The sequence below is a fragment of the Chrysemys picta genome, chromosome 19 (assembly GCF_011386835.1).
Source record: "Chrysemys picta bellii isolate R12L10 chromosome 19, ASM1138683v2, whole genome shotgun sequence".
Taxonomy (NCBI): Eukaryota; Metazoa; Chordata; order Testudines; family Emydidae; genus Chrysemys; species Chrysemys picta.
The window spans coordinates 3,392,613-3,411,416 of record NC_088809.1 but is presented as its reverse complement, the minus strand read 5'-3'; the positions used below and the strand labels follow the sequence as shown (position 1 = coordinate 3,411,416).

Sequence of the window (18,804 nt, the reverse complement as noted above, 5' to 3'; positions counted from 1 at the left end):
CAGCCAATACTTGGTACGGAAGGTTTAGCCTACCAGTGAACTTTGTTTTCTGTTAAACCAGTTTGAATGCTGATAGGTTCTTACAGTCCCTCCCATCCACCCATGTTTTGTTGCATCCTATGTATTTTTGTGTTTCAGATATTCAGTCATAAGATTTTTGTAGGTCATAATTGCACAATTCTGACTGGTGCTTTTTCATCTTCCTGTGCTTCTTTTAAACAAATGTAATATACTCTCCTGATGGAGATTTTATTCTTTAGTTCTAAAGCTATATTGACCGTGACCATGGGAACCCTTGTATCAAGAATTATGGTTAAACACAGTTCTCTGGAACGATGTCAACCTGATTTCTAATCCCAGAGTAGACAGGGCCAAAAGATACTGTTTTTTTCCTGATGTCCTGTCCTAAACTGCTGTGCAATAAATATTACTGTGTGCTATTAAAGAGCTGCCATGTTTCAAATCACAGGTCGCTGTATATCAGAGGTGGGTGAAATAATCCCTGAATGTAGTATGTATATCCCTTCAAGTTTGGAAAAAGCTTTGGAATTCTTCAGGATGTGACGATATACTTATAATGAAAGGAAATACCCCACCCTAATGCTTACACAACAATGACAGCTAAGTGGCATTCCAGTCATTAAAATGGGATGTGAGCTTATTGTTACGAATGTCAAGATTCATTCTCATATTCATGGCATGTAGATCCCATGAGTGTTAATTATTCTAGCCCATTAAACTAGGCAAGTAAGTTAAATTTCTTGCTTATGCTGAAACATGCTGTACAGGACTCACTGGTGTCACCTGTTTTAAACAGGCTTGTATTCAACGTCAGCTATACATAATGCTGAATCACCACTACCTTGCTGGGTGTGTATCAGCATTAAACATGAGGGGATGTGACAAGTCCCCTTTTCTAGGATTAGTCAGGTAATAGACAACAGTTATCAGTTTGCAGCAGATACCAAGATGGACGCTGCATACTGACAGCCAGTGTGGAAAGGTATCCAGGTGATGGGAGAGAGCAGGGTGTCTCTTGGGCCAGGAGGGAGGGAAGGAGCCGATGTGCATGTGTAAGGTGTCTCTAGCACCAAGGACTGAGTAGAAGGAAGGATCTGAGTCACAGGAGGGAATGGGTGGGGTCTCTGGCACTGGAGATGGAGTGGAAGGGAGTCAGGTAGTGGGAGGAAGCAGGTGAAGAACTGGGACAAGTTGGAGGGAGGGAACCAGGTCAAACCTAAAATGGTCACTGCCAGGGCTGGTTCAGGACTGAGGGTTTATATGTATGTACTGAATAAATCCAGCAATGGGAGTCACCCTCTCTTTACCCCCCCAGGGAAGTTACTCTGAATTTGGCTCCTCTGGGGGCTCTGAACGTAGTACACGCTGTTCCTTGAGCCGCTGCCCTGGGGTCATCTATAACATTTGCCTGTCTGGAGCTGTGTATCTATAGCCTTCACTCATGGTTCAGTTGAGTCTGCAACTAAAAATACCTCCTGTTGGCTTGCACAGGCAGGTCTTTGCTGTTAGTGTGATCCTGTGATATTACATGATACTGCAGACACCTCATTCATGTAGGAGCTCTGTCTTTTGTTAGATTGTGTACAGCTCTCGCTAAAATAACTAGTGATGTGTCATCACTAGCAGGTGGGAGAATGGCTGTTGGTGGAGGTGTTATGCGAAAAAACATGCATTTTTCCCCCCCAATCATAACCAGGAGCTAGCAGCCTGCAGCAGCTGTTTTTATTCACAGATTAGTGAAACTCTAGCAACAGACTGTCTTGCTTTTACTTACTTATAGACTTTTCTGCAGTGCTCATCACTGTAGTGTCAGAGTATCTCATCTGCACTAATTAATTTATCCTCTCAGCCCTATTGACTTCTGATATGGTTGCCTTTCTGAAAAATGGGGCCTAGGTGTCTGATCTTGGGCTCCCAAAAATTGAGACACCCCAAAGCAATGGCCCCTTCTGAACATTTTTGCCTATACATCTGGCTGAAGATCACGCACTGGCAGAGCTAAGAGTACAGCTCAGATCTCCTGAATCCTGGTCCAGTGCTTCAAACACAAGATCATCCTTTCTGTCCATCAAGATTTTCTAATTCACCAGGCTTAATATTATACCTGATCTCCGAAAACAAAACATCTGTGTCACATGAGATCTCACCTCTTTGGCTCTCAAACTTCCATAGAAATCCCTGATAACAGATCATTGCACCTACAAAAATCACTCCCTAGATAAAGAGGTGGCAGTACTTGAGCTGACATGGGGATTTCTGGAGTGATGTCTACAACTTCTAAATTCAGGCCCAGCAAACTGGATTCACCCTAGATTTCATAGCATGTTTGGTGAAGTGAAGGTAGAACATAAGAACAGTCATACTGGGTCAGACCAAAGGTACATCTAGCCCAGTATCCTGTCTTCTGACAGTGGCCAATGCCAGGTGCCCCAGAGGGAATGAACAGAACAGGTAATCATCAAGTGATCCATCCCCTGTCGCCCATTCCCAGCTTCTGGGACATCATCTGTCTCCTACTTCCTGCCTTCCCATGCTCTCTCTCCACTCTTTAGCCTCTGGTAACCCCACAAGTGTCAGATCATGCAAAATGGAAGACAAAACAATACTAATACTTACCACTTCTATAACAGCTTCCATTCAAGAATCTCAAAGCCCTTTACAAGATGGGTATGTATTATTATCCCTATTTTACAGATGAATAAACTGGCATGGAGAGGCCTCTGTAACTTGCCCAAGGTCACACAGTGAATCAGTGCAGAGTCAAAGGCAGAACAAGGTTCCTGACTCCCAGTCTTCTGATTTCAAATACAAAGTAGTCAGACTCCAGATAGAGAGCAATGGGGGGACTCATGGACAATGTGTGTCACAGAAGCCCATGAGGAAGCATTTCCCAGCTGCACCTGAGCTATACTATTTTAGGATCGTATATTACACTTACTGGAAACTAAACATTGCATTTCAAACTGATCTTTCCTGGGGAAAATTTTGAAAACTATACACATTCCACCCTTTTTGTACAGTATGAAAGAGGGGCAGCAGCTGCTCTTGCTGCAAAGCCCTGACTCGTTCAGGTAACCCTCGGAGAAAAATAGTTTTAAATATGAGAATGTTTCCTTTTAAGGAATTGTCCAACTTGCTTCTGTGAAAAACAGATCAAGTCAAATCTTGCTGTGTGTCTGTGGAGATGTGGGCAGAGCTCAGCTCATTGGAAGAAATGGCTCTAAAATAATCAATGAGAATTTTTAACACAATACAAGGTGATGGTCGTGAGGAAGAATCTAGGCTGGAGGCAGCTCATTCTGGTTTCCAGTTAATTAGATTGTTTGCTGGTTGGACCAGTTCAGTGAAGTGGAAAAAATGTGAGTCTCAGAAATAATATTATTATTTTTTTCATCAGAAGGGCTGAGAGCCTGAGGGGAAGCACCATTGCTCTTCTGTGCTCTGAAAAAGGGTAACTTTGGTGCCAGATTGATTGATGGCCTTGGAGACTGAAATCCTCTTTCCTCAAGATAGCAGCAGACAAAGCTTTCCCCCTACACACACTATGGCTCAGTCCTGACCACCAATCCTTCTAATCACTGTGGCTGATCTGTGAATGGGGCCAACTTTGATGTAAGACTTTGGTGATGATAGAGCTGGTATGAGATCCATCAAGCTGAAGTAACACAGGGCTCTGCCCCATGGGGGTCATTACCCACTTGGAAAAAGTTTAAACACTGAAGCCACCTTAATGTTACCAGATCCTGCCAGTTTGGGGCCTCAGCACTCCATATTCTACCATGCAAATGGAGAACAAGTCTAGCTACTGCTACTGTACCAACCTCCCACACATGCCCAAACCCTGGCACATCAGTGCTGCACAAACCTGGATGATCTCTGTATAGTCAGTGAAATTTTAGGGATTGGAGCCAAAAATTGGCAGGATTGAAGTGCTAGATCTTGGTATTTGCAGTGCCCTCAACTGGGATGTGTTATGTATTTTTGTAAAAGGAACATCTACCCTTTATGCAATAGAATTAGGGGGTCTCATCACTGTCTGGATTCAGGTGCCAGATCTAGGTATTGTTGTACTGAGTTTCCTCGGGATATGGGCGCTGGATGCAATGGGGGGGTGGGGGAGCTAGGCTTGTTCTCTGTGTAAGCAGTGGGATTTTGGGGAGAAGGGGGGCATGTAAAAAACTGGCAGGATCCAGCTTTCTCCTTCCCCACCTTTCCTCACTCCCCAGGATTTGGCACCAAACCCTCCCAGTCCACGTGGCTCCGGACTCTGAAGCAGCAGCTCCGGAATGTCCCTTTGCACCTAAACTCCAGATCACAACAACGGAGCAAAAGGCCCCAAGGGAGAGGGGCCCAGCCGCAAGCTGTGTGGTTACCAGGGTGCAGGGCGCATGCAAACCTCAGGGCCAGGAGCATGGGGAAAACTAAGGCAGGCTCTGCACGGAAATCTCGGGGGAGAAGCCCAGCTGCAGCGTCTCCGGCTGCTGCCGCCCACTCCCTCCGGGGGAAAGAGAGCAGTCGGGTAGGCAAGAAGCCTGCGGCTCCCCGGGAGAGGCCAGGGGAGCCGCCGCCGCCTCCCCCGGCGTTCTGCCTGTTCGATCTGGGGGCGCAGAGGGAGCGCTGGGTCAAGTTTCAGGAGAGGCAAAGCCTGACTTGTGAGGAGGCAGCCAGACTCCTGCTGGACACCTTGTGAGTAGAAGGAGGGGGGCACGGACCCGGGGGTCCCCGGGCCCTAAGCTCTTCCTCCGGAGGCAGGGCAGTGCCTCTCCAATGCGCTCCGATGCGGGGCAGAAACGAAACCTACCCCACCCTCGGCGAGCTTATGCTGTCACTGTGGCATGCTGCTGCCGTTTAAGGGCTGGTGCGGATCCATGGTGCAGCTTTGCATGTTGCTTGGGTCCCACCTACATTTTGTAAAAATCTTCCCTTCTGGCCTCAGGGGCAGGGCCCTCTCTGAGCTCAGCACCGGTTGGGACAGGATCTCTCACGCCCAAGGATTTCTCTGCAGCCAACAATGTGTTTGTGCAGATTCTTTTATTTGCGTTATATTTTTCAGAGTAGCAGCCGTGTTAGTCTGTATCCGCAAAAAGAACAGGAGTACTTGTGGCACCTTAGAGACTAACAAATTTATTAGAGCATAAGCTTTTGTGGACTACAGCCCACTTCTTCGGATGTTTGGGCTGTAGTCCACGAAAGCTTATGCTCTAATAAATTTGTTAGTCTCTAAGGTGCCACAAGTACTCCTGTTCTTTTTGCGTTATTTTTTTGTGGCCCATCTGCACGTTTTTGACCCGCTCCTCTGAAGTCAATGGGAGCGGGCCCATGATTGTTAGAGCTGGGATTAGGACAGAATATTTTTCTTCCCTAGACCCCATCTACCCTGTGGCTTTTGGAGGGGGCTGCTCCCCCTTGAGCTCAGGTGGGTCTAACCACATGACTGATGCCCTGATAGCCCTCCTTCTCTCCATCTTTGTTTCCTGTGTTTGGTATAAACCTACAATTCCGTACTTTTAGACAAAGGACATTAATGTAACTATTTATGTAAGTAAACAAACCTTCATTAGGAATGCTGATTCCAGCCAGGCTAGTGCTCCCTGTGGACCTTTGTCAGTCTGATCTGATAAATGCCTGGTTAATAATTAATTGAGTCAGAAGGGTCATAGATCTACAATCCATGCTTCTCTGGGTTTGGAGAGAGAGAATGACAGTAGGGCTTTTCACAATTTTTCCCTCACTTTTTGCTTTAGCCATATAAATGACTTCTATGAATCCATGTGCAGAGTAAAATGTGGATTTTATGGGAAGTTAACAGCAAACTTGTTCTTGCTCAATGAGCAAGCCAATACATGGAGGCTGAGCCTGTCAAAAACATGTTTTTTGCAGGACTCACCCAGCCACCTTTCTTTTGATTCTTAATGGCAATGCAAATAAGTATTATCTGGCAGTGTTATCCAGACATTTTACATTTAGATTTATCTAAGTGTTTCTAAAATGCTTATCAATTTAATATCTAGATGTTGATTTTGGTAATAATGTGGGAGGCTCATTGCACACATTTTATAACCACATCCAGAGAAGTGGTCATGGCTAGACATACAGCAGCTCTGACTGGACAAATATCTCTGCTTTGGATTCAGATTTAGGGGCCAAGTACAGTGTGGGATTTAGTCAGACTACTTAATTATCTTCAAAAAGACTTTTGTATTTTGTATTTCTACATTTTCTCAGCCCAGAATCTCTGCCCCATAAGTATCACATTTGCTGTACTTGAAGCCTGTCCATATTATTCTGCAATGTAATATTCCTAGTGTCAGCATTTTTACAATAATAAACATTGGCTTCCGTGGAGTTTATTTTCTTCCCATGGAATTTATGGGCTGTTACTCTTAATCTGTTCATGTTTCAGGGACCTCACATCAAAGGGAAGTAAAAATCCTCTTATCCTGTTCTTTTCTGTTGTCTACAGTGACACATCTACCAAGCTCATATTCTAATCCCGCTGTCCCATCTGAACGTGTGTGTAATATCATTATATTTTTGTTATTCCCGTTAATAAATCTGAACAAACTGTCAATACATGCAATTGATAATATGAAAAGTAAGGGACTTAATATTTTTGCGTCTGACCTGGCATGTCGCTTTTGCTAGGTTACCATGGCAAAGTCCTAAGGGAGTGAAAGAAATGCACAAAGCAGAGGATCCTTGAGGCTGTGAGTGCAACCGGGAGACTTCAAAAACATATTAAAATGTTTTAAACTAATTAAATCCTACTTATCGTCTCTTTTTCCAGCTTCTGAAATGGAAGCAAGTTAGTGATGTTTTCTTTCTAGAAAGAACATCAGCCTGGAGCAGAATTGGTGGGAACATGGGAAAATTCTATTCTTAATTTCACTGGTGTAATCCTGACATAATTTGACTGAATTCTATGAGTTACTCTAGGTTTACTACTGTAGCTGAGGTCAGAATTTGGACATGTGTTTGGGGGAAGGTGGGTCTGCTTCAGTTTGGCCCTCACTGCTGAGTGGATAATGTCTCTGGTAGAGTTGACTGTGACACTACAAAATCTCAGTGCTTCCTTGGCCAACAAGAAATGTCTGATCACAAATCCTCTCTTTTTGGGTGCATGTGCCCTTGCTCCATCCAGTGAGTACAGAGGCCTGGTGAAGCACACAGGAGGCTGTCACTGCGGAGCTGTCCGCTTCGAGGTTTGGGCATCAACAGATCTGCACATTTTTGACTGCAAGTGAGTGGTATTTATTTATTTATTTTGCCACCCCAAATCTGAATAGCCAAATACTCTGCCCTTCTCTAGCACTTCCCATCCAAAGATCTCAAAGTGTTTACGAAACAGAAATCCACTGGAAGTTGGTATAGTAGCAGGACAGATGTCTAACCTATTTCCTGTAGGGTGCAGCCCCATCTGAGTTCAGATCCACCAGTAGGTCAGTACTGTCGATTTCAGGTGCTGGTTCTGCAACTGCACAATGTGCTGATTGCCAGAGAAAGGAAGGTGCTGTGCACTTCTACGCTCTGGGCAGCACAGTGGCAACTTCGTGTTTTCTTTACACCTTAGCTGAAGGGGTGAGGATGTGGAAAAAGCTGCAGTTGTCAGGGAGATAACAAGTGCTTGGAAAACAGCTGAGAACAGGGAGACTGTAGCAGTGTTGGGGTTACAGGGATCCTTACTGAGATCGCTACTAGGTGTGTGATTTCAGGCAATTTTAGCAGATTGTTGAGGATGGGATCTGCCTCTCATAGGCCAGAAACAGTAGATGTAAAAAAAATCAAAGAAATTCCCAGTTTTTAACTTTGTGGAATACTAGCTATGGCCCTAATACAAGGTCCAATTAAATCCAGAAGAGAAATTCCATTGACTTCAACTGTTCTATCTGGGGGAAAAATATTAAATGTCCTTTATGCAAGTGGAAATTCAGATCAAAGTCACTTGCTCATTACAATTTGGTAAGATGTGATGATTACTATTACATAATCTACAACTACTACAGTTAATAATTACACAGACTTCCTCTGTGATCCTGGAAAGTCACTATATCTATGCCTCAGTTTCCTCAGCCACACAATGAAGACAGTAATACTTGCATATCTTGCAGGGATGCTGTGAAGCTACATAAATTTCATGAGATCCATGAATGGAAGGTTCTAAACACATGCAAAGTGCTATATTTAGTATCATTATTAACAGCAATATCTTACATATATACAGAATTTTATTGTGGAAGCATTTTACAAACTCCTATACATACAGGAACCACTTACCCCACTACTAAAATGTAGCCATATCTGGAGTAAAACATGGCAGATGTTTAACAGGATTCTGCACATCAAGGAGTACAGAATAGCAGCTCCATGTGGGACTGCAGAGGGAAATATAGGTAAGCAGAGTGCAAAAACTTACACTGAAATTCAGCTACAGTTTCATGATTCATACCTGTGCTTGTACAAAAATTGTCCAGGTTTTATACATCCACCTCTGTTTTATACTTCTTCAAAACAAAATGCTTTCCAACAGATCTCTCAAGGATGTGGGGTTTGATCCTTTCTTGGCATTCTCTTATCAAATGGAGAACACATTACTACCAACATGTGGTGAGGGATATCTATTCAAGCCCTATAAAATAGTCTAATTTCAGTATGGTCTTTCCACAGACTCAGAATTAGTTTCTCTCTAGCCCAGATGTCACTACAAATCTGTTTCCCTTGTTTGCAAAGTAATTAATATTGGTAGCATTTGGATTAAGTTGGCAAACTTTACATGGGTTTCTCAAGGCCACAGTTTAGCGTTGATCTATCCACTGAGAGTTGTACTGTGGAGAGAAGACAGTTATACAGCTCTCAGTGTAGATAAGCTTACTTTCCATATTACAGGAAAACATAAGTCTCTAGACTGAATACATGCAAACACAAATACATATGCCATAGTTGCAGTCTGTCCACTCCTGTCATCAAACCTGATATTTGCAATGTTGTAGCCGTGTTGGTCCCAGGATATTAGAGAGACAATGTCCGTGAGGTAATATCTTTTATTGGACCAACTTCTATTGCATCTCTTGTCTCTCTAATATCCACCCTGATGACAACCAGGTAAAAATAATTATAGTTTTCAGTGAAATCTAACTTGTTGAGAGCTCTAGGCTAGATATGACTGTTACATTGCAGGTTATAACTGCCTATAGAATAGTCATGTTTTTTTTCTTGTTCTTTCCCCTTGTACAGTTGCAGTATTTGCATAAAGAAACAGAACAGACACTTCATTGTCCCAGCTTCCCACTTCAAGCTGCTGAAGGTAGGTTAGGGTTTATGAGTGCAGTGGGTGTGCGTACCTGTCAAGATATTTGATTCTGAAAGATTCAGGTGGTGGTCAGCTTTGTATCATAAATTTGCCTGTGTCTGTCTGGAGAGATGTGAAAAATCCATTTGGATCCTAGGAGCCTGGCTGTATGTGTTTGTTAGCATGTCTCAGAATGGGAAGTTCCATGTTTGAAAAGTGACTATACCTCTTGAAAAGATGAGGCAGGGATGTATGTACACCCCAGGAGTGGCATTGCCACCAGGTAAATATGGTTTCAGAGTTGCAGCCGTGTTAGTCTCTATCCGCAAAAAGAACAGGAGTACTTGTGGCACCTTAGAGACTAACTATTTTTGCTCAAATAAATTTGTTAGTCTCTAAGGTGCCACAAGTACTCCTGTTCTTTTTGCAGGTAAATGTGCTAAGTCCATGTTACATTGACGACAAAGAGCATTACTGTCGCACTCATACTCCTAATGGGCTACAGATCTGAACAAAAGCCCATCGCAATCCGTGTGAGTCTTGATTTATTGGGCTGTGGATTGGGTCCAAGCACATTGCTATAAAGAATTCTGCCTCTATTTTAGATCAGCTTCAGACTCCCTTAACTTGGTTTTTAAATTCTGATTACAGGCTTAACTCCTTTACATTTTAATTGTTACAAGGGCATCTTACAGGTTAGGCTCTTGGATTCCAAGTTTTCTGAGGACTGTAGCTCTTAGATTAATTTTTCTTGGCTTCTAGCACCATTTAATTTGATTTTCTTTTATAGTTGGACGGTCTCAGATAAACACAGAAATTTGTCCACTGCTTCTGGGAGGAAACCCCCCAATTATGTTTACTTTGGAGCATTTAAAAAAAACCTAAGCACTTTATAATAGACCTGCTGTAATAGAGAGTTCAGTGACTGCATTTCAGTAATCAGAAAGTAAAGGCATGGCAATTGTTAGGCTTGTCTGGGGGAAAGGTGCATGTGAAAGTAAAGCACAGAGGGTAGGGAAAGGAGATTAATATCTGGAACAGAGTAGTATGCATGCCGTATTCTTAACTCTAACTCACATAAAGACATAGCAGGTGATATTTTAGACTAGTCTTAATTAGGCTTCTGTTTTTGTGCCTGCAATTTTACATTTATTAATTACAAGCCTGTGGAATGTAAGTGACAAAAAATGACCCATTTCTGGGTACGTGGCAAACCTTCACTGTGTATTTTTTTGCCTAGGGTGCTGATAACATAACAACGTACACCTTCAACACGCACCGCGCCCAGCACACATTCTGTAAGACCTGCGGCGTGCAGAGCTTTTACACTCCTCGTTCTAACCCAGATGGTTACGGTAGGTAAACAGAACCGGGAAGAAACCTGGTAGACCTATGCCAACACAAATTCACCCCCTGCTGCACTTGTATAATGACCCTGACGACCACCAGCACTCTGCCAAGAGCAGTAGCACAATAATTGTGCATCATACAGCTTGCTTCTAAAGTACTGAACAACTGAACCTGCAACTTTCAATAGCACCTCCTTATTGTGTAAGTCTTAACTGTGACCAATGGGCCACTGGCCATCTCAGGTTTCTCACCTGCTGCAGCTGTATCGATACTATCAACACCCTCTGAGATTCACTGCCCATGAAACTGAGAATAGCTCTCCTTGGCGTCAAAGGGAGAGTTTCTCTCTGTATTTCCCCCTCTTCTCCAGGAATAGCCCCCCACTGCCTGGATGAGGGCACTGTGCGCAGCACCATCATGGAGGAGATCAATGGCAAAGAGTGGGAGAAGGCCATGAAGGAACATAAGACCATCAGGAGCATGTCGAAACCATGATACAGCCTCAGTATCCAAAGGGCTCAGCTTGGAGCACTGCCATTGGCAGGCCACCACGTAACCTCTTAGTTCAAGCTCTCCTGTGCCAGGCTGTTCAGGAAGTATGTCTTTTTTGTTTTTTTAAATAAATCTTTCTGTGCTGCCTGTTTTTTCCCTCCTTTCATTTTATATTCAGTTGTCAGACCACATCAGTTCCGTAACCTACCCAACAGCTGGGGTTTTTCCTCTTTGCCTTATTCTGACACTGCCCCAATCTGCAGCAGAGTTCAAATCACATTAGTCAGAACAAGGTTCTTACATCTATTGCAAGATTCTACCATGTGGTCTTTGGCTCGTGCAGACACATCCCAGCTGTGTTATTATCGGGGTTACACTGTGGTTCTCAACCAGGAGCCCGGGGCCCCCCGGGGGCCATGAGCCGGTTTCAGGGGGTCTACCAAGCAGGACCAGTGTTAGACTCACTGAGGCCCAGGAAAGAAAGCCTAAGCCCTGGAGAAGCCTGAGCAACCTAGCTTCACGGGGTGCCTTGTGGCCTGGGGCCCAAGGCAGTTGCCCTGCTTGCTACCCGTTAATGCTGGCCCTGGCTTTTGTATGCAGAAAACAAGTTGTTGTGGCACAGCTGGGCTGTGGAGTTTTCATAGCATGCTGGGAGGGACTCAGACAGAAAAAGGGTGAGAACCCCTGGTTTACACAACCGTACTACATGAAAGAACGTCTCCCTACCCAGGGAAAAATTCTGCTGTTACACTCGTCTCTCCCTTGATTTCACTGAAGTTACTCTGGCTTTAGAACTATATCGGGCTGATGCTGGCATTACAGGCTCCAGTTGAGCAAGTTCTTACGTACGTGTTTAACTTTCAACATGAGAGTAGTGCCACTGAAGTTAATGCAGATGTGCTTAAGTGCTCTGCTGAATAAGCGGTCTGACTCATGGACTTAAAGATAGCTGTGTGTAGGGTTGTCTAGTGCCGGCTCCGCAGCTCCCATTGGCCAGGAACCGCAACCAATGGGAGCTGTGGGTGTGGGTGCGAGGGCAACACGTGGAACCTCCCTGGTCGCCTATGTGCCTAGGGGATGTAGGGACCTGGCAACTGCTTCCTGGGAGCCGCAGTAAGCGCTGCCGGGACTCAGCACCCTGAACCCCGTCCCAGCCCAGAGTCCCCTCCTGCACCGAAATTCCCTCCTGAAGCCCGTACCTGTACCCCCCCAACACCATGCCCCAGCCCTGAGCCCCCTTCTGCACCCCAAACCCCTCATCCCTGGCCCTACCCCAGAGCCCACAGCTCCAGCTGGAGCCTACGCCCCCTCCTGCATCCCAAACCCCTCATCCTCAGCCCCACCCCAAAGCCTGCACCCCTAGCCAGTCTTCACCCACTCCCGCACCCCAGCCCTCTGCTCCAGCCCAGAGCCCCCTCCTGCACCTCAAACCCCTCATCCTCGGCCCCACCCCAAAGCCTGCACCCCCAGCCAGAGCCCTCATCCCCCCACACACCCCAACCCCATGCCGCAGCCTGGTGAAAGTGAGTGAGGGTGGGGGAGAGCGAGCGATGGAGGGAGGGGGGATGGAGTGAGCAGGGGGTGGGTCAGGGGGCGGGACAGGGGTGTTCGGTTTTGTGCGATTAGAAAGTTGGCAACCCTAGCTGCGTGTTTAAATACTGAGAGTACAGTTCTGCCCTGGTATCTTTTTAATAGCTATGTTTGGGAGGGTGTTGTGATTTGAGTAAGGAATTAGGAGCCAGGAATTTGAGCTCTGATCCTGGCAGTGCAATGACTTGCTCTGTATCCTTGGGCAAGCTGCTTATCCTATCTTTACACTGGGGTTTATAGTCTTTATATCCCTATCTCCCACAGGGGCGGTGAGGAATAACTCGATGATGAGTGCAAAGCGCTGCGTAAACGCTGAGTATTATTTAGTTTGCTCCAGTGTGAAAGTCCTCCTTTAAGATTCCAATTATTACTAAAATCTCTGTGTAGATTTTAAAATTACAAACAAATATTTGAAAATTGGCCTGTCACTTACCTGCTGAATCTGTGGGTTGCAAAACCCAGAACCCAGCATTTCCTCCTGGCAACTAAGAGGAAGGGGACAGCTTTTCAAATGGTGCATCTGGAATTTTTATGTCTACATATTTATTCTGTCAAAGAACTGGCTGGCGCCCTCTCACTTGTAACTTCATTCGTACACCCTGCACATCCCGGTGAAAAACAGCTTATGTTCAGCGGATCTCAAAGACTTTGTTTGGAAGCAGGAATAAATACTAGTGTTTCACGAGGTACAGTCCAGCCGAGTAAAGCTCGTATCACAGCGTGGCTTGGAGGATCGAGATGGAAAGAACAGTAAGAGCTCAGTGCAATTATATTAGTCTGTATAATTTTTAATATTTTATTCCTAAAGTTTTGGCATTTTAAAGTCAAGAAACCAGCCCTCCATCAGCAGGAACTGGCTGACTGACAGGCAGGCCTGTGCGGTTCAGTGTTACAGCCTGAGGGCTGTGAGGATCCTGGTTCAAACCCCAAGGGACAATGTGTATCCCAGAAGGTGGAATTCTGTCCTCTTCTTGAGGCATTAAAGAAACAAGAGCATTCAATAGTGCTTGGTCAGGCAGAGCCTCTCTTTTCTTTGTCTCCCTTCTCTGGTCTCTCAATACCCCTGGAAGTGTGTATGATTCTCCTTCCCTTTACAGAAGGCAAAGTGAATTGATCACCATGAAGCGTGAGAACAGGATGTAGGTGTGGCGGAACCAGAGAAGCTGGCTGTGATGGCACCGCATGGCTCTCTAGAAAGATAAAAATATGTGAGAAAACATTAGACCTTCCAAACCCATTCGGAAGACAGCTTTCAAGGCTTTCTGTAAAGTTCACTACTAGATTTACAGTGAAATCTATCTTCGGTGACCCACCAAAGGACCAGCACAAACACAGCTTAGCAGCGGTGGGATTCTGACTAAACTCAAACAATGCTATACTGGAATCCTGGGGGCTATTTTCAAGTGGTTGTATATGACCAGAAGTTGCTAGTTGAGGCCCATTTCATGTATTTATGACATGCCACTTGGAAAGTAAGTGTCAGTAGGAAGGTTAGACTCAAGGTTCTAGCCACTTTCGAAATATCAGAGGAATTTTTGTACTTGGAACTTTCTGTTACTACCCTCATAAATACGACAGTGCTGAGGGTGTTACTTGTAGATTAGGAGCACTGTTTGCTCTGTAATGTTTACTTTAATATACTGTGGAGGGAGCTCTAATCATATGGTGATAAGAGGTTTCTTGACTAGAATGTATAGAGATTTCACACAGCAGAATAACCCAAAGTTTGCCCAAAAGACAGGGTAACTTGCTAAGAGCCTGCTGCCACAAGTAGTCATACAAGACAAAGAGCAGATCAAGATAGAATACTGCATGCTGGGAACTGTAGTGTCCACAATCCACATCACTGTATCAAATATAAGAGTGCACTCTGGCCACCCAGGGTCTAAGAGCTGCAAAGCTGCCCAATCCCACCATCTGAACGGTGTACAAAGCAACTTGTCTTGACAAGTAAATATTCCTAAAAGCAAATCCAATGATGCTTCATAAATCAAAGATTTATTTATAATCAATCAGAAATCAAAGAACTAGTTAAATTCATGGAGGACAGGTCCATCAATGGCTATTAGCCAGGATGGGCAGGGATGGTGTCCCTAGCCTCTGTTTGCCAGAAGCTGGGAATGAGCGACGGGGAATGGATCACTTGATGATTCCCTGTTCTGTTCATTCCCTCTGGGGCACCTGGCATTGGCCACTGTTGGAAGACAGGATACTGGGCTAGATGAACCTTTGGTCTGACCCAGTATGGCCGTTCTTATGTTCTTCTGACTGTTTGAAATGTGCCAATTACACTCCATGTGCAGTATATATATTTTTAAGTTCCACATGCATGAGGCACTTTTGGCTGAAGCCCTCACAATGATTCTGAAATGCTCAAACAGGCTGGGCAGGAACAATGCATCTCACCTTGGCTTGTTCAGACTCCTCCTTTGTTAGTATAAAGAGAACATCCTGGGACTGGAGGTAGCTAATGGGCACATCCAGGATGGAGATGTACTTCCGGAGGAGGTTTACTGACTTGAGGGTAAGGACCCGGCACCCTGAGCAGAGCAACAGGAGAAAGAATACAAGACAACAAGATGATTACGAGCTCACAGCATCACGAGGGTAGGCAAAGCCCCCAGCCTCCTGTGTGACAGCCCACCAGGAGTCCAAATTCTGTCAGAACCTACTTTTGTGCCGTATGAATTTCTATTCAATTCTGTTTGCTTCTTAGCTATTCTGCTGAGAGCAAACTTGGATTCCCAAGAAGGAAACCTGGGTTTAAAGGGTGGATGCCTTTTTATGACAATCTAAATTATTTCTGAACTTGTTTGGGCCCAGTCCTGTTCCCATGGGAAGGCCCTTTGAATGCCAACACTGTATCATTTAAAGGTAGTTAAACAAGCAGCCCTCGGTTCATTTGACTGTCCTTCTAATCCAATTTTCAACATGCTTTGCTACAGAAATGAGTGTTTTCAGGGTCCAGGAATGACTGCATGAGATATTAACACAGGCAGGTGATTACATGTTAATAGGAGCTCAAAACCCATCACTTGGATGTTTGTCATGCAGGAGGTGAAAGGAGCATGCAGAACAGATTCAGCTATGGTTCATTTGTTTCCCCTGATTCTAAGAAACCTTTGAACTCGAAAGTTAATTGCTAAATTTCTTTCATGGCTAAATTGTATTTATTGATGAGCTCAGCTGATGGTCCCATTAAGGAAATGTAGCTCTTTGGGAAAGTGCCTTGAGATTTCATGACACTTCAGAAGCTGAAGTTATTATGCGCCTTACTTTAGACATTACTTTGAGTTTGACAGATGAGAACAGTCACATTGTATAGACATAGTAGGATCTGCAATCAGATGCATTGCAGCATGCCCCTGCAATCTGAATGAAACGCTGAAGGGAGGGCGCAAAGGGAGGCCTGAACTGTCTCAACATCTGTATCATTTTAACTCCAGGAGAACCCAAGATCACACATCTAATACAGCTTCAGTTGGGGCCTGAGGTCCTTCTGCGTTGTCATTATGTTCTCACAGGGCACAAGGATCACAAAGTGAACATGAAGCAACTTGATGGTTCTCAGACAAATGGGACATGATGCTGAAATCCAGGAGTGGCTCACTGTTCTCTGAGGGAAGAAGTTTGCTGAGGTTTGACTGGCTCCAAGTCAAGGAGAGAAGAGAGACCCTCCTCCTAAAAGTCTCTAGGGAACGTGCATTCGTCATTCTGTGCCCACCAAAGTAGCTGGGAACTTGGGGTGCTGCCTTTGTGCTGTGAGTTCTCTAGACTTAGACAGACATATATTACTTACTAAGGGCCTGGGGCTGGGGGGGGGGAGGTGGGCAGAACACTCTGACTCCCACTGATTTCACAGGATCAAGCACAAGTTAGTTTCACTAAAACCCATCATTCTAATGCAAAAGTGGCTCAGGTCCAGGATGGGAAAGCAAGAGCTTTTGTTCATACACTGAGCGAGCTATCTGTGGAATTCCTGGAGAGGGGCAGGGGGAGAAGCCACACAGAGGTCTCCGAGGTGTAGAATGAGGGGAGCAGCATGCGGATAAGACATTTAGAAGGAAGCTGTGGAATATTCTGGGCCGAGGAACAAAGAATGGAGACGGGGCAAGACCTCCAACTTTCTCCAGCCTCACAAATGAGTTGGTGCATATGCTTGCCCCTGGCCTATTCCTAGGAGGGGCACCAACCCACTTTGCTTTTATTTCATCAGAGGCCATCAGTGAAAGAACATTGTACATTTTCTGGAAACCACTCCTTCCAGCACTGCCTCCAGGCCCCTCGATTCCTCTTCCTCCCTCCAAAAGAAAGGTGAAGGGATTTTCCCCACCTTTCCACTCTATAATCATAATTGTTCCTGCTTTTGCATTAGTCACTGGTTATTAGATGATTTTTGCCTAGATTATGATCAAAGCTTGGCCAACACAATCTAACTAGATCAGCACTAACCTCTCTCCCAGTCTTCTTTCTGGAAGGGTTTGCAGCTGGATTGCTCCTGAGGGGTTAGTCACTGGCAGGCTTGACAGAGCAGAGATGGCTTTTAGCCTTACCTTCTGCAGCTGCAAGGGGACAGGGCTGGCGGGTCAGAGGGCAACAGCAGGTTTCCATCCTGACCCAATGGTGCTAGAATAGAGAGTGACACAAGGTATGTGATCTGGAGCTTTCACAGAAGTGTCACATCAGTTCACCTTGCTGCAGGCTCTGACCTGACGGAGGAAGTCGGATGTTACCAGATAAGCCAGAGTAAATATTGTCCAGAAGGTGATCGATAGTTAATATTGACATTAGAAAAATAGCCAGGTCATAAAGAGACATTTCCAGCAGATGGCGCTCTCCAATGATAATTGTAGATGGAAGAAAGCACCCATCAGATACAAACTAGTGCTCTGATTTACCAGATGGCAGCAAGTTCAGAAGCCTGCCTTCCAGCACATTCATCATGTCAAAGCTGTACCATGTACCTGGTCCATTCCTGTTGAAGTGGCAGCAATTCAGTGGAACACCGGCCTGTTAAAGGTCACTGCGCCTTCTCTGCAGCAGGTGGCTGGGGAAGGGGTGCAGGGGCCTGTTGTCCTACCAGGCAGCTTACAACTAGGCCACGTGGAAGTATTGGACACCAGAAGCCCTGAAACCTGTGTGCCAGGGATCCTTTGTACCACTCCCCTTCCCTTGCACCAAAGTCCCTCTGCGGTGCAGGAGAAACACTGGGTGAGAATGTGGGGCAGGGACTCAGGCTTTTCCCCTGGAGCTGACAATAAGGCCCAAAACTCATTTCAGACCCGAGTTTAACGTCTGGCTCATCTCACTGGTCATTCCCATCAGCATGGAAGGCGTGTAATGCTTTTCAGGCTGCTGAGCGTATTCAGCTCAATGCTGCGAAGGTGACCCCCAGCGAGAGGGGACGGTGATACAGACTGAAGTGACTTGGTGGTGCGGAAAGTGGTTTCTGTTCATTTACCTCCGAGAAAGCCAATTTCTTGTTTCCAAGAAGTGAATTGTTTTGCTGTTCTTTAACTCCAGGACTTGTTGAGCCTCCTTAAGTGCCCCTGAAAATCTGCAGGCATATCCTGGTGTGCGCAAACCAGCAGTGCCCACCCATTCTGCAATCACTGTTAAGGAGACCCGTGAAAGCCTGGCTTGTCAGATCCATTTTGTGTTCAGTCAGTAGGGGATGTGGATGGAGAACTTGCTGGTTGTACCCAGGAGACCCTCTGGGCTGCTCAAGTGTAGAAATCTGTTTACTGGGTAACTCTGGCTGGAGAGGTCTGGATCATGTCTTGCTGTGCGGAAGGGCAGAGGAGAGCCACTGAAATGGATTCCCTTGCCCTGGCATTCCACATTTCCACCAGCCACCTGTTTGCATCTCAGCCCTTTCCAATGGGGGGTACAAAAAGCAAACATAGTGCAATGGGCCTTTTCCTTTCCTGGATCACTGTTTACAAGCCTTGGCAGAGCCTCCGGGGCTCCTAGGTGCAAAGTCAGGAAGAGAGGGATGGCCTCAGACTAAACACTGACGGACTGTGACGTCTGGGCTGCTCCCCCATTCCCTAATCGTCTTTTTC

At 45.4% G+C, this 18,804-nt stretch overlaps 2 protein-coding genes across 8 annotated transcripts in view; one reads left to right on the top strand and one right to left on the bottom strand.

The window, feature by feature from the left end:
• The first annotated feature begins 4,272 nt into the window (after positions 1–4,272).
• Positions 4,273–11,296, top strand: CENPV (centromere protein V). Its single transcript, XM_005298193.4, has 5 exons — positions 4,273–4,707; positions 7,163–7,261; positions 9,253–9,322; positions 10,548–10,662; positions 11,028–11,296. Exons 1-5 carry the CDS (start codon positions 4,433–4,435, stop codon positions 11,150–11,152), a joined length of 684 nt encoding a protein of 227 aa, XP_005298250.1. The 5' UTR covers positions 4,273–4,432; the 3' UTR covers positions 11,153–11,296.
• A 2,218-nt stretch (positions 11,297–13,514) lies between these two features.
• Positions 13,515–18,804, bottom strand: part of PIGL (phosphatidylinositol glycan anchor biosynthesis class L) — a 75,778-nt gene continuing 70,488 nt past the window's right edge. For 4 of the 7 annotated variants that reach the window (XR_006176304.2, XR_006176305.2, XM_005298190.5 and 1 more), the window contains 2 exons: positions 15,146–15,279; positions 13,515–13,929 (listed from right to left, as the gene is read on the bottom strand). Coding sequence is in view for 5 of the 7 variants with exons in the window: in XM_005298190.5 (XP_005298247.3) it covers positions 13,831–13,929; positions 15,146–15,279 (233 nt within the window). In the remaining 2 variants the exon portion in view is untranslated. The remainder of the gene's footprint in view (positions 13,930–15,145; positions 15,280–18,804) is intronic. The other 3 variants (XM_065572907.1, XM_065572908.1, XM_065572909.1) reach the window with 2 other exon arrangements.